Source organism: Condylura cristata, unplaced genomic scaffold, assembly GCF_000260355.1.
Source record: "Condylura cristata isolate star-nosed mole 26May11 unplaced genomic scaffold, ConCri1.0 scaffold00015, whole genome shotgun sequence".
Classification (NCBI taxonomy): domain Eukaryota; kingdom Metazoa; phylum Chordata; class Mammalia; order Eulipotyphla; family Talpidae; genus Condylura; species Condylura cristata.
In genome coordinates, this window is record NW_004567116.1 from 5,213,019 (window position 1) to 5,228,008 (window position 14,990).

A 14,990-nucleotide genomic window follows, 5' to 3' on the forward strand; every position below is an offset into this window, starting at 1 on the left:
AAATCTTTAGATTTGAGGAAGGAAGCATGAATCTCTTTCAAGTTTGTATTGTCTAACAACTTGGGCGGCTTCTGAAGGTGATTTTCAAGAGCACCTACTGAACATCCTACTTTACACTGAGGCTTTGCATGATGCAGGGTCTTCTCTAAGCTCTGTGCTCACATGGGGCTGCCTAGTTAAAATGACCACACATCGCCCTGTGCAATAGGACAGTGTCCCCCAGTTTGTATAATTCCAATTGGCATGTGGTTGGAAATATGTAAGAGACAAGGGAAATCCTGATATTTTGTGGATAAAGTACTGATGACGCCCAGCTACCGTGTCTTGTCTCATAGTAAGACTGAAAATATTTGGCCAAGATAATTTTTCATTAAGGTTGCTGATTATACAAAGAGTCAAGGCTCATTCAGTGCCTATACAAGGCTCATGCTTGTATAGTTAGAGGATAATGAAGAGAATAATGAAGAGAATTCTTTTCCTGTATTCTAGAATGAAGCCATTTTATTTTTCATCTTTTCTCAGCAGATGGTGCCAAGCAGGTACATGGGAGGAGACAGAAACCTCACGTCTGTGACAATGTTTGTTCTCTTGGGAATCTCAGAAGAAAAGGAGCTGCAGCTTAGTCTCTTCCCAGTCTTCCTGGTGATCTACCTTGTGACATTGTTCTGGAACCTGGGTCTCATCATCCTGATCAGGATGGACTCCCACCTGCACACACCAATGTACTTTTTCCTCAGTGTCCTGTCATTTATAGACATCTGTTATACTACGTCCATCAGCCCCAGGATGCTTTCAGATCTCTTAAAAGATAAAAAGATGATTTCCTTCATTGCCTGTGCCACCCAGTGTTTTGTGGCTTCTTGGATGGGTCAGACTGAGTGCTGTCTGCTGGCCGCCATGGCCTATGACAGATATGTGGCCATTGGCAAGCCTCTGCAATACTCAACCATCATGATACCTGGGTTCTGTTGGAAGATGGTTGCGGGAGCCCTTGGGTGTGGTTTTCTTTCAACCTTAACTGAAATAGTCACTTGCTTTGAGATGTACTTCTGTGGACCAAATGTCATCCAAAATTTTTTCTGTAACTTAACTGAAATTATGAGTTTGTCTTGTTCTAATCCCTTCACCAGTCAAATGAGTCTTTTCCTGATAATTACTTTAGTTGTTTTAGGTCCTCTGATTATTATTTTATTATCCTATGCTTTCATTGCAGCTTCCATCCTGAAAATATCCTCTGTCAAAGGTAGCACCAAGGCCTTCAACACCTGTGCCTCCCACCTGGCGGTTGTGACCCTCTTCTATGGCACAATCCTCGCTGTGTACATGCATCCTAGTTCTGGCCACTCCACAAAAAAGAACAAGTTTCTGTCTGTGTTCTATGTTATCATTATTCCCATGTTAAATCCTTTTATCTATAGCTTGAGGAACAAAGAGATCAAAAATGCCCTCAGGAGGGTGATCAAAAAGACAACCCATTAATCTCATTAAGAATACTACTTGGGGCCCTCCCTGGTGGCTCAGCGGGTTAAAGCACTGCACTGAGAATCTAAAGCCGCCTCCGCGTGAGTTCGATTCCCGCCTGCCCCGGAGGTGACCACATGGCGTGACAGACCTCTCCTGACCCGCCTGCTGCTCCCCTCAGCAGTGTACTTCGTTGATCTGCCTGTTCTGTTCCCCACTCTGTCTCTGGTGAAGCCTTTCAACACCCCTGAGCCTCTGGCCTGTACCCCAGTTCTGTATGCAAAAATAAATAAATCTTTAAAAAAATTAAAAAAAAAAGAATACTATTTGGTATGTTACCTGAACAGAAAAAGCGAAGAATAGGAAAGAAAAACAATAACAACAACCAAAAAATAGGATGGGGATTTCTATTCCAAATAGAAGACAGAAGTTAAGAATAGGTACGTGTCTTTCAGTGTCTTCAATCATAAGGCTCTCAAGCCAATAACAGTGCTAATTTGGCTTCTTGCTTCCTTGTGTCCTGATCCTCAGTGGTCTCCATGTGGGAATCTGTCTGAACAGCAGCTCCAACATATCAAGCAGCCCTTTTCCATGATTAGACCATGTAGATAAACCCTGGCCTTGAGAACAGACATTCTGATGGACTTTGTATGGAGAGAAATGAGCAGAACCTAGGATGTCACACCAACTGTTCTTTCTCCCTTGAACTTCTTTTCCTTATTTGCATCTACATCAATTAAGAAGTGAAAGAATTTGTTAGTTCAATACTGACATTTAAAAATTGAGAAAATGAACACATTATAAACTTAATCCTGGAAAATGATGAAGGATGAGAGAGATGGAGAGAGAAAACAAGTGGAAGAAGAAAATAGAAGTAGGAGGAGAAGCAGGAAGAGAAGGAGTAGTAAGGGGAAAAGATGTAGGGAGAAGAGGAAAAGGAGGACATGGTGAAAGCTGTTCTTTTTACTCCCCCAAAACCTGTTGCCTTTATTTTCAAGTCACCTTGTAAGTACAATTGTGAAAAAGAGAACATTTAAAAATAAACACTGGAAAACACTCAGAGTGTAGAGGAGGTCAGAGGCATCATTTCGGGCACAGGTGTACTGTGGAAGCTTCCTATTGACTCAGACTCAGAAATGATGACCACCATGTTGTGTCTACAGAGCAGAACTGAGTTCCCAAAATTCTGTGCATCCTGGGATTCCAGGGCCTTAGCTTTGACCAAGAAGCAGAGGAGTCAGCTGACTTTGGAGGCAGAAAGTTGGAGTCAAACCAAGAGAATTTATAGAAAATTGACTATACTACTAATTGTCTATGACAGTCATGGATCCTTGACTTTTCCTTCTGATCGCTTTTTCTCCACCTTTCTCTGGACTCTGCTTCACTAAACTCCTGTCTTTCAGTTTCCTTTTGGTAGAGAATGTTAAGTTATCCTAATGCCAAAAATCACTGGAACAAAACAACCAACAAATAAACAAATAAATAAAAGAAAAATGTCTCATGTTTTGGGCTTATGTGCAATGCTCATTAATTTTACTGGTGGCTTAGCTAAGTCACTTGTTTTCTTCTCTACCAAACACCATGCAGCATTTCATCTGTGAATTACCCTTTTACTTTGCATCTGTTTTTGATAGGGTTGGGTCTTTGCCATTCTTTCCCTTCTGGTTCCATTGAAGTTTCCATTCTGAAACACCCTGTATCAGAAGTAGCCCCAAAGTCTCAACACCTGTGCCTCCTACCTTGTGGGTGGGACTCTTGTGTGGCACAACCCTTAATTTTATAGCATTTACTCTCTTTCTCAGTTTTCTTTTTTATGAATGGGAAATAATGCATGTATCGTTCCTTGGGCTGTTATGATGATAAATTCAGGCCAGGGAATTGATAAAATGTATGTATTAGTATACTTAAAACATGTGTGCTTGGTCAGGAGTATAATGGACCAGGAGAGAAAATAACAAGAATAATGAACAACCATATACCAGAGACATTTTGTGGAGGTGGACTGGGGAGTGGGGTCAAAAATGGGGTGGGGAGGGAAGTGCACGGGATTATGGTGATGGCACATGGGTGACTTGGTGATGGGAAACCTGTGGGGATTACAATTGAGAAAGAAAAAAAAAGTACAAAATGATGTAAAAATAAACTGTTATAAAATAATTAAAAAAATGTGTGCTTGGTATATGGGACTGTCCACATATCTAATTTATAGTGGCTGTGTCATTTGAGTAAATTCCTTAGATCTGTGATTCAACTTACTTCCCTGGAAATTGAATATATGACATGGGTCAATTCCTAGGACATTTCCAGTGCTAATTACTTCAAGTTTGTTAAAACAAAATCTATAACTATGAGATTATGCCAAGATGGTGGGGAAGAAAGGACCAGAAGGGAACTGGAAAAAATGGGGTCATTAGCTGTGACCAAAGCTCCATGGAACATGACCCCAGAGAGCAGGTGTCTGGAGAGCCCCCTCCAGCTCATGGTCCCTTATCCTCACGGTGCCGCCCTTGACAATGAATACTAGAGGACTCTCCGCTCGTGAGCATCTCTCTTGCTGTCAGTGAACAACTTGTTTCATGGCTCACAGCTCCCACCCTGGAGTCAACCAGGTCCATCCTGGAACATTTTCAGAGAAGAAATATACTATTTCAATTAGGCAAGAAGTGTGTATTCCTGAGGGATCTTGGTCAAGGTAAGAAGTGAGATTTAGAAATAAGAGGATTCTGTGCTGTCTCCACAGCTGTGTAGCACTCACCAGGAGCTGTGAGGAGCAGGAGCATGAAACTCGGTCACTTCCATCTTCAGCACTTGCCTCTGCTACCTTCCCTGCCCTCCACAGTGGTGTCTTCCGTGGAATGTTCCCTCTTATCCAAATTTCCTGACCTCAGAGACAAGATTAATGTCAGGTATTACTCTGGGGTGAGGACTGATGATTGTATTTCGTTCTGCAATTTCTTAAGAACATGATATGAACTCTGCCACATTTTCGTTTTCCATATATGAACTAAGAAAATATGTCACTTAGAATCAAGTGAGACTCTCAAAAGGCCATGTAGAGACATTGGCCGCTGTTTCCCCTCAGGCAGATACTCACAGCTGGGAGATAAGTTCACAGTATTTGTCTTAAAGATGCAGGTCTTCATTTTCCTGTACTGTCTATGGTGAGGAGAAAAGAATCTTAGAACCAGCCTCAGTTTCCCAGTTTTCATGTCCATCAGCTAATACAACCTGACATTTATGAGCTCAAATCACTGTGTTTTGTAGGATGAGTCTGTCACCTGGAAATGACTGTAGACTCCGTTGTGACTAAGAATCCAATAAGACTGTGCACAGGGACTGACAGTGGCTGTTCTGGTGGCGGGTCTGATTTTCCAAAAGATTTTTAAAAGTGTAATTGACTCCAAGAAGAGCGAGAACCCTTTCCCTGTCAATTTAAATTATAAGTGTCTGTATTAAGGGAGAAAAATCTTTAGATTTGAGGAAGGAAGCATGAATCTCTTTCAAGTTTGTATTGTCTAACAACTTGGGCGGCTTCTGAAGGTGATTTTCAAGAGCACCTACTGAACATCCTACTTTACACTGAGGCTTTGCATGATGCAGGGTCTTCTCTAAGCTCTGTGCTCACATGGGGCTGCCTAGTTAAAATGACCACACATCGCCCTGTGCAATAGGACAGTGTCCCCCAGTTTGTATAATTCCAATTGGCATGTGGTTGGAAATATGTAAGAGACAAGGGAAATCCTGATATTTTGTGGATAAAGTACTGATGACGCCCAGCTACCGTGTCTTGTCTCATAGTAAGACTGAAAATATTTGGCCAAGATAATTTTTCATTAAGGTTGCTGATTATACAAAGAGTCAAGGCTCATTCAGTGCCTATACAAGGCTCATGCTTGTATAGTTAGAGGATAATGAAGAGAATAATGAAGAGAATTCTTTTCCTGTATTCTAGAATGAAGCCATTTTATTTTTCATCTTTTCTCAGCAGATGGTGCCAAGCAGGTACATGGGAGGAGACAGAAACCTCACGTCTGTGACAATGTTTGTTCTCCTGGGAATCTCAGAAGAAAAGGAGCTGCAGCTTAGTCTATTCCCAGTCTTCCTGGTGATCTACCTTGTGACATTGTTCTGGAACCTGGGTCTCATCATCCTGATCAGGATGGACTCCCACCTGCACACACCGATGTACTTTTTCCTCAGTGTCCTTTCATCGATAGACATCTGCTATACTACCTCCATCAGCCCCAGGATGCTTTCGGATTTCTTCAAAGATAAAAAAGTCATTTCCTTCATTGCCTGTGCCAGTCAGTTTTTTATGGCTTCCTGGATGGGTCAGGCTGAGTGCTGCCTGCTGGCCGCCATGGCCTATGACAGATACGTGGCCATTGGCCACCCTCTGCAGTACTCAACCATCATGGCACCTGGGTTCTGTTGGAAGAAGGCTGCTGGGGCCATTGTGTGTGGTTTCCTTTCTGGCTTAGTTGAATCAATCACTGGGTTTGAGTTATACTACTGTGGACCAAATTTAATCCAGCATTTCTTCTGTAACATACCTGAAATTATGAGTCTATCTTGTTCTAATCCTTTCATTGGTCAAATGAGTCTTTTTCTGGTCATTCTTTTTGTTGCTGGAGGTTCTATGGTTATAGTTTTGTTATCCTATGGTTTCATTGCAGCTTCCATCATAAAGTTATCTTCCGTCAAAGGTAGCGCCAAGGCCTTCAACACCTGTGCGTCCCACCTGGCGGTTGTGACCCTCTTCTATGGCACAGCCCTCGCTGTATACTTGCATCCTAGTTCTGGTAACTACACAAAACAGAACAAGTTTCTGTCCATATTCTATATTATCATTATCCCCATGTTAAATCCTTTTATCTATAGTCTGAGGAACAAAGAGATCAAGGAGGCCCTCAGGAGGGTGGTGAAGAGGGCAACACATTTGTCTCATTAAGTACAATAGTTTGTGCCTTATCTGAAGAAAAGAAAGCAAAATACAGTAGAAAAACAAACAACTTGTGGCTATGTATTTCTCCTTAATGGAATGCAGTGGTCAGAATATGTAGCATCCTATTGTAGGTCATAAGAATATCTAGGCAGACAAGTTCAGAATCTGGCTTCTTGATTCCTGGTGCCCTTAGGCTTAGTGCTGCGCAAACAGTTTCTCTGGGAACAGAAGCTCCAATATGCTGGGCAGCATGATTCCAGCTTAGACCCATGTAGGTAAATTCTGGGTTTGAGAACAGAGTTCTGATAAATATTTTGTGTAGAGAAACGAGAAGCACCCAGGAAATCACACAAATTGTTCTTTCTTCCCTGAATATATTTTGTCATTTTTTATATTTCATTAAAAATTAAAAAAAATGTATAAGTTAAGTATTGAAAATTAATAATTGAGAGAATGAACATATTGTAGTTTTCATCAAGGAGAGTTGGGATGAAGGCCATTGATAGAGAGGAGAGAAATGGCATAAACCACACAGACTGTTCATTTCCTGATCTTCTACATTTCTTTATATTAAGTAAACAATAATTTATTATAAACCAATAAAGTTGTGGAACAATAATATGAAAATAAAATAGTTATTTTAAAAGTATGATTTATAATTTAACACCAGTAGAGGAAGCTGAATGAGTGAATGTGTGTGAGAAAGAGAGCGAGAGAAATAGTGAAACAGAGAGAGAGAGGGAGAGAGAGAGAGATGCGGAGGCAAAGGAGAAAATTGAGGAGGAAGAAGAATATTTGGAAGAGGTAAAGACTGCTCCGGATTTACTTTGAAAAAACTGTTTCCTCCATGTTATTCCTAAGCCTCCTTTTGAAGTGAATTGAGAAAAATAGGTTAGAAAGGACCCAAGTCATCAAATTCTGAGCACATAAGAGTTGGAACTCGTTCCATGGAATCTTCACAGAAACTGAACAAGAGAGCAGAAATGACGGACGCCATGTTGTCTGTCAGAAGTGGAACCCAAAGCCCAGTGAAGTGAGCCTCCCAGAAGTCCAGGGCCTTCAGCTGACCAGGGATCAGAGAGTTACCACTTGGCAGTCCCGTGTACAAAAATGATTTTCTTTAGACAATGGTTATGAAGTGTCTGTAATACGCTTGTACTTATAGAACACTTTGCCCTCTAGAACTGCATGGATTTAGTTTTTCAATAAACATGTAAAGGGGGTAGGTGACGTCCTGTTCCCACATCACCTCTAGAATATTGGTGTACTTACAGTTCTGCCATGCTTGTCGTAATGTAGCCAAAATTCATTATGTGTGTCACAAAGTGTGACCTGTGGAACAAAAATAGCTCTTACGGACCCAGAGCAGGAAATTCAACGCTTGATTGGGGCATCCCATTTTGACCTTAGTGGACATCTTTAGATTATCTTAAGAAAATGTTCAGTTATCTTGACAGCTAAATGTGGAATGGAGGAAAAGCACTGTAGGGAAGGGAAAAAGCAAGGGAAGATAGACAGTGGTGGGTGGGGAGCACAAGAGTCTAAGGTGTGGACTGCGGGTTCTGTGGTGGTGGGTGAGCCATGGCAGCGACATCTGCAGGTGGGAATGCAGCATCCTGTAATACAAATAGTCACATCAACCAATATTAATTCAATAAAAGCTATTTTAAATCAAACTATTTTCTTCTTATAAAAAAGGAATGTGTTCTGTTAAAGGCTATATTACAGTTCTTATCAGGGGGAATACATAAACTAATGTGCTAGCAGGTGTAATATAATACAATGAAGTCATTGCCCCATCCATGACTTGCACCCTGAGACTTAGATTAGACCTTGTCTAAAACTAGCCTGTACACCTAATCACAGCAGGGTTCAAAAAGAACCAAGAAAGAAAGGTTGGGGGCATGACCCCAGGTAGGTATGTTAGTGAAGTTAAATATGATTTGGAGTGATGAATATCAGGATACATGAATGACAGTGTCTATTAATAGATGGCAGCGTGTGTAAGACACACTCTGATAATTACTTCACAGACATTATCTAGTCTAATTCTCGCCTTGAAGGGCTACTCTATGTGCTAACTATGACTACCTCCCATTTTTAGGGGACCACCTGAGACCAGGAGGTCATCGATTGCTCAGGTCACACAACCAATAAGTGAAAAGTCAGCTCCAACCCGACTGACTGTCACATTGCCCGAGGTTCTTACCAGGGCAGTGGTGCCCTGACTAAATATGGATTTTATTGCATTAGTTCTTGTCCCTATTTCCTCTCTTATGAATAGGGACTACTCCAGCTATGCTTTACAGGGCTGTTATGGTGATTAGTTCAGGTCAGGGAAATGGTAAAAGTGTGTGCCTGGTAAGCTGGGTATCCACAACTTGTGTTATTGCTGTGAAGTCATTTAGCAAGTGGCTCTGTCATCTTGGGCAAATTCCTTAGCTCCACGCTTCAACTCACTTCCCTGGAAATTAAATGTATGGCATAGGGCAATTCCTAAGATATTTCCAACTCTAATTTGTTACAAGTTTGTTAAAACAAAATCTATAACCACATGATTATGGCAGGACTATGGGGAAAAAAAGACCAGAAGGGAACTGGAAAAAATGGGGTAAATAGCTGTGACCAAACTTCTACAGCAACATCACCCCAGAGAGCAGGTGCCTGGAGAGCTCCCTCCCTCTAATTGTCCCTCCCTCCCACTCTGCTGCCCGTGACAATAAATATTAGAGGACTCTCCACTCGTGAGCATCTCTCTTGCTGTCAGTGAATAACCTGTTTCATGGCTCACAGCTCCCACCCTGGAATCAACCGAGTCCATCCTGGAACATTTTTCAGAGAAGAAATACAATATTTTCATACTTGGCAAGAAGTGTGTATTCCTGAGGGATCTTGGTCAAGGTGAGAAGCGAGATTTAGAAATAAGATTCTGTGCTGTCTTTACAGCTGTGTGAACCCTAGCAGGAGCTGTGGGGACAGATGCATGACACCCGGTCACTGCCATCTTCAGCACTTCCCTCTCCCTCCCTTCCCTGCCCTCTATGGTGGTGTCTTCCCATGGAACTTTCCCTCTTATCCAATTCCCTGACCTTAGAGACAAGATTAATGTCAGGCATTAGTCTGGGCTGAGGGCTGATGATTGTATCTAGTTCTGCAATTTCTCAAGAACATGATATTGAACTCTAGTTTTCCGTATATGGACTAAGAAAACATGTCACCTAGTGTCAAATGAGACTCTTAAAAGACCACCTGGAGACAAATGACCACTATGTACCCTCAGGGAGACATTCACTGCAGGCAGAGTTGTGAGTTTGCCTCAGAGATGAAAGTCTTCATTTTCCTGTACTGACTGCAGGAATGGAGGGAAAAAATCCCAGAACTTGCTTCATTTCCCAGTTCTCATGTCCACTGTTCACACATGCTGACATTCATGAGCTCTAGTCTCTGTCTTTTGTAGAATGAATCTTTCACCTGGAAATGACTGTAGACTCTGTGGTGACAGATAATCCAATAAGACGGTGCCCTGGGGGTGATGGTGACTTTGCTGGGAGCAGGGTCTCATTTACCAACAGATTTTTAAAAGTATCATTGAGTCCAAGAAGAGCAAGAACCGCCTTCATAGACAATTTAAATGATAAGTGTCTGTATTAAGGAAGACAAATCTGTAGGTTCAAGGGAGGAAGCATGAATCTCTTTCAAGTTGTATTGTCTAACATCTCGGGTGGCTTCCTAGTGTTAAAATATGGTTTAGTCATATCCATTTCGAAGTCACTACTTTAATGTCACTCTTTCAAAGTTCCTATTAAATAATTTTTGTGTCTTCTAGATTTTGTGAAAAGGAAAAGCACTTACAAATTCTAAGTCTTTCTTTATTATAGATTAATTGAATGTTAATTCTGAAGATGATTAAAAAGCACCCACTGAACACCCTCACTTTATACTGAAGCTTCACATGATTCAGGGTCTTTTCCAAGCACTGGATTCAAATGGGGCTGACTAGTTAAAGTGACTACACCTCACCATGTGCAGATAGGACAGTGTCTCCCTAATTTGTATAATTCCAATTGGCACGCGGTTGTAAATTTTTTTTTTTTTAAGATTTATTCATTTGTGCATACAGAGCTGGGGTATAGGCCAGTGGCACAGGGGTGGTGAAAGGCTTCCCCAGAGACAGGGTGGGGAGCAGAACAGGCAGATCTAGAAGTACACTGCTGAGGGGAGCAGTGGGGGGTCAGGAGAGGTCTGCTGCGCCATGTGGTCACATCCGGGGCAGGCTGGAATTGAACTCATGTGGAAGTGGCTTTAGCTTCTCAGTGCTGTGCTTTAACCCGCTGCGAACCAGGGAGGGCCCGTGATTGTAAATTTTTAAGGGACAAGGGAAATACTTATATTTCGTGGGTAAATAGCATATTGATGATGCCTACCTACTGTATCTTGTCTCAGAGGGAGAGTGAAAATATTTATAAAGTTGATTTTTCATTAAGTTTGCTGATTATACAAAAAGGAATAATTAACTCAGCATCAATGTATCATGCTTGTATATTTAATCATCTCCATGAAAGAGAACAATGAAGAGATTTTTTCCCCCTGTTTTTTGAAACCATTTCATCTTTCATCTTTTCTTGGTAGATGGTGACAAGTAGGTCCATGGGAGGAGACAGAAACCTCACGTCTGTAACAATGTTTGTTCTCCTGGGAATCTCAGAAGAAAAGGAGCTGCAGCTTAGTCTCTTCCCAGTTTTCCTGGTGATCTACCTTGTGACATTATTCTGGAACCTGGGTCTCATCATCCTGATCAGGATGGACTCCCACCTGCACACACCAATGTACTTTTTCCTCAGTGTCCTGTCATCGATAGACATCTGCTATACTACTTCCATCAGCCCCAGGATGCTTTCAGACCTCTTTAAAGACAAAAAAATGATTTCCTTCATTGCCTGTGCCACACAGTGTTTTGTGGCTTCTTGGATGGGTCAGACTGAGTGCTGTCTGCTGGCCGCCATGGCCTATGACAGATACGTGGCCATTGGCCACCCTCTGCAGTACTCAACCATCATGGCACCTGGACTCTGCTGGAAGTTGGTTGCTGGGGCTATTGGGTGTGGTTTTCTTTCAACCTTAATTGAAGTAGTCACTTGCTTTGAGATGTACTACTGTGGGCCAAATGTCATCCAAAATTTTTTCTGTAACATAACCGAAATTATGACTTTGACTTGTTCCAATCCTTTCATCAGTCAAATTAGTCTTTTTGTGATAATCATTTTAGTTGTTTTAGGTTCTCTGATTATTATCTTATTATCCTATGGTTTCATTGCAGCTTCCATCCTGAAAATTTCCTCTGTCAAAGGTAGCGCCAAGGCCTTCAACACCTGTGCGTCTCACCTGGCGGTTGTGACCCTCTTCTATGGCACAGCCCTCACTGTGTACATGCATCCTAGTTCTGGCCACTCCACAAAACAGAACAAGTTTCTGTCCGTGTTCTATGTTATTTTTATCCCCATGTTAAACCCTCTTATCTATAGTCTGAGGAACAAGGAGATCAAAGAGGCCCTCAGGAGGCTGATGAAGAGGACAACACATTTGTCTCAGTAAGATTAGTATTTGGTATACTACCTGAACAGAAAAAATAAAGAATAGGGAAACAAAAAAATAAGATGGCATTTCTATTCTTAACACAAGACAGAAGTTAAGAATAGGTGAGTGTCTTTTCATCTGTCATAAGACACTTAGGCTGATAAATGTGCAAATCGGGCTTTTGTTTCTGATGTCTTGATCCTTAGTGGTTCCACACAGGATGTATCTGAGCAGAAGTTACAACATGGCGGGCAGCTTGAGAGCCCATTTTTATTATTCTCATCTAGATGAAGTGTGTGTGTGAGAACAGAGGTTCTGCTAGATTTTATATCTAGAGAAATTAGAAAACCTCAGAAGTCATACAAACTGTCCCCATTTTCCTGAATTTCTTTTATTTAGTTTTATTTATTTACATATCCATTGAGTGTAAAATAATGCATTTATTAACTATTTAAACTTAAAATTGAGGAAATGAACACCTACCGACTTAATCTGGAGGTTAAGTGAGGAGAAAGAGAGTGAAAAGGAGGAAGAGGAGGCAGAGAATTGTTTTTTTTTTTAAATTACCCCAAAACCTGTTTCTTTTACCTTATTCTTGAGTCAGATTTGGAAGTGAATTATGAAAATGAGTTTGGAGAAGAACAAAGACCATTTAAAACTAAAGTTGGGGAATAACTCAGAGGCTGAAGGAAACCAGAGGTGTTATTATCATAGCACAGGTGCACCTGATCATGCCCAAGTCTTCTTCCTAGAGATTTTCAGACTAGAATGTTCTCTGCTATGTGTGTCTACAGAGGCAGGCATGAGTCCCTAAAGATCTGAACACCCTGGGATTCCAGAGCCTTAAGTTTAACCAAGAAGCAGAAGTTTCAGCACATTTGGGGGTGGGGGGTGTGCCACAGAAAGTTTCTGAGCCACAGAATTTATAGAAAATTGATGATACTATTTTATTTTCAAGACAAGAGCTCATGGGCTATGTGTCATCATATTATAATAGTATGTGTACAACATGTAGACTCATGAAGCTTCCTGTATGGATATCATTTCTTTAGATTATTCACTAAGTGAGAGATAATCTTGCTGCTTCAGGTAGAGCTCTGGGAATACTGAGTCCACCATGTTCTTCCCAAGTAGCAACAATCCAAGCCAATCTTTGTATTGATGGTTTGATAAGATGTGGTTAAAAGGAATATATTGTTTAATTATCAGCTCTGCAATTAGTAAAGTCATCTTTAATATACTTTGTAGTTAGATGCCCTTATGCAAGCTACATACACACAGATTTTCCTCATCACTACTATGAGAAGTATAATAAAATCTTCCTCAAAAATGACAAAACAATTAACTGAAATGAGGCCTGAAGAAAACCAGCCTAGAGTCTGGCATATGGTAATACTTAATGAATGTCAACTTATCAATTAGTAACTATTCAATTTTATTATTTATTTTCATATATGTCAAGAGAAATCCTGGTATGTTTCTAGCAAGAGACAAAGGAAGCAGATTCGGAAAGGATTCTCCAGTTGGGACATGAAAGTTAAAAGTCCTCTGTCCACCTGTGCTGCTTCATTGCCTCAGGCAAGTGGAAGGGACTCAAGTTCATATAATGATCACTTGTGGAGATGTGACCATGGTCTGAAATCTAGTCCATGCATATGTCCTTGGCTTTTCTTTCTGACCACCTTTTCTCTCTCTTGGATTAAACCTGTTTATTAAAGTGTCAAACATTTTGTGAGTTTCTTTCAACATGTAATTCTTAAGATGTTAAGTATAATTTGTTTCTCATTCTCTTCCATCTGCATGAAATGTCTTTATTTCCCCTTGAAATAACTATCAAAACAATGCTGTGTTCCTTTTCTAAGTAAAAGATGTCTACTACAGAAGGATGGAAAACACAGATAGGCAAAGAGAAAAGACGAAATCATACTTAATTACATCATTCTGAGAAAGTCATTGTTCTTTCCAGTTTATTCCAGGGGACAGTGAGCTCACAGATGTGGTAGTAGCCAAGGTGGTAACATTGATAGATGAATCAAGCTGGAGGGGTCTTGGGACTAGAAAGAGCTTCTTTTACTTCTATTTACTTCTGCATGATGCAAGAATATGCACTTGTGGTTGCCAGTACCTCTGGTTCAAGAAAACAGTAGATTTTTAAAACTTGTTAATATAGGTCCTCCCTGGTGGTGCAGCGGGTTAAAGCACAACACTGAAATCTAAAGCCTCTTCTGCATGAGTTCAATTCCTGCCTGCCCGGGAGGTGACCACATGGCGTGGCAGACCTCTCCTGGCCCGCCCGCTGCTCCCGTCAGCAGTGTACTTCATTGATCTGCCTATCCTGCTCCCCACTCTGTCTCTGGTGAAGCCTCTCACCGCCCCTGAGCCTCTGGCCTGTACCCCAGTTCTGTATGCACAAATAAATAAATCTTTAAAAAAAAACTTGTTAATATAAAATTTGAATGACATTAAAAAGAACGAAAACCATGTACAAACCAAATGGCACAGGTATGTGGACATATTCTTTTCTTCCTTTTACTTTCACATTTCTTTCTGTGGACTCTAGCTCACTAAAGCGCCTCTCTTTCAGTTTACTTTTGGTAGTGAATGTTAAATTTTCTAAGGCCAAAAGTTACTGAAACTAAACAACTAACAAACAAATAAAAATGTCTCATGCTTTGGATTTAATGTGCAGTGCTCTTTGATTTTACTAGTAGTTTAATTCGAACAGTCACTTGTTTTCATCTGCTACCTTTGTGGATCAAATATCATATCATTCAGCATTTCATCTGTGACATATGCTAGATTATTACTTTTATCACATAAATCCATCCATAGGACAAATGAGTGTCCCTGTATCTGTTTTTGATAGGGTTGGGTCTTTGTTTGCTTCTCTTTTATAGTCTGGTGGTATTACGTATTGAAAATATCCTTCATCGGATGTGGAGAAAAAGGAACTCTCCTGCACTGCTGGTGGGAATGCATGAAGCTTCCTGTATGGATATCATTTCTTTAG

The 14,990-nt window shown here is 40.9% G+C and overlaps 3 protein-coding genes across 3 annotated transcripts; all 3 read left to right on the top strand.

Moving 5' to 3' along the window:
* The first annotated feature begins 525 nt into the window (after nucleotides 1-525).
* Nucleotides 526-1,479, top strand: LOC101636358 (olfactory receptor 5A2-like). The gene has a single exon (XM_004683415.1). It carries the CDS (start codon nucleotides 526-528, stop codon nucleotides 1,477-1,479), a length of 954 nt encoding a protein of 317 aa, XP_004683472.1.
* Nucleotides 1,480-5,449: 3,970 nt separating this feature from the next.
* LOC101636589 (olfactory receptor 5A1-like) lies at nucleotides 5,450-6,412 on the top strand. The gene has a single exon (XM_004683416.1). It carries the CDS (start codon nucleotides 5,450-5,452, stop codon nucleotides 6,410-6,412), a length of 963 nt encoding a protein of 320 aa, XP_004683473.1.
* A 4,623-nt stretch (nucleotides 6,413-11,035) lies between these two features.
* LOC101636831 (olfactory receptor 1440-like) lies at nucleotides 11,036-11,998 on the top strand. Its single transcript, XM_004683417.1, has one exon. The coding sequence runs from the start codon at nucleotides 11,036-11,038 to the stop codon at nucleotides 11,996-11,998; it is 963 nt and encodes a 320-aa protein (XP_004683474.1).
* Nucleotides 11,999-14,990: the final 2,992 nt, after the last annotated feature.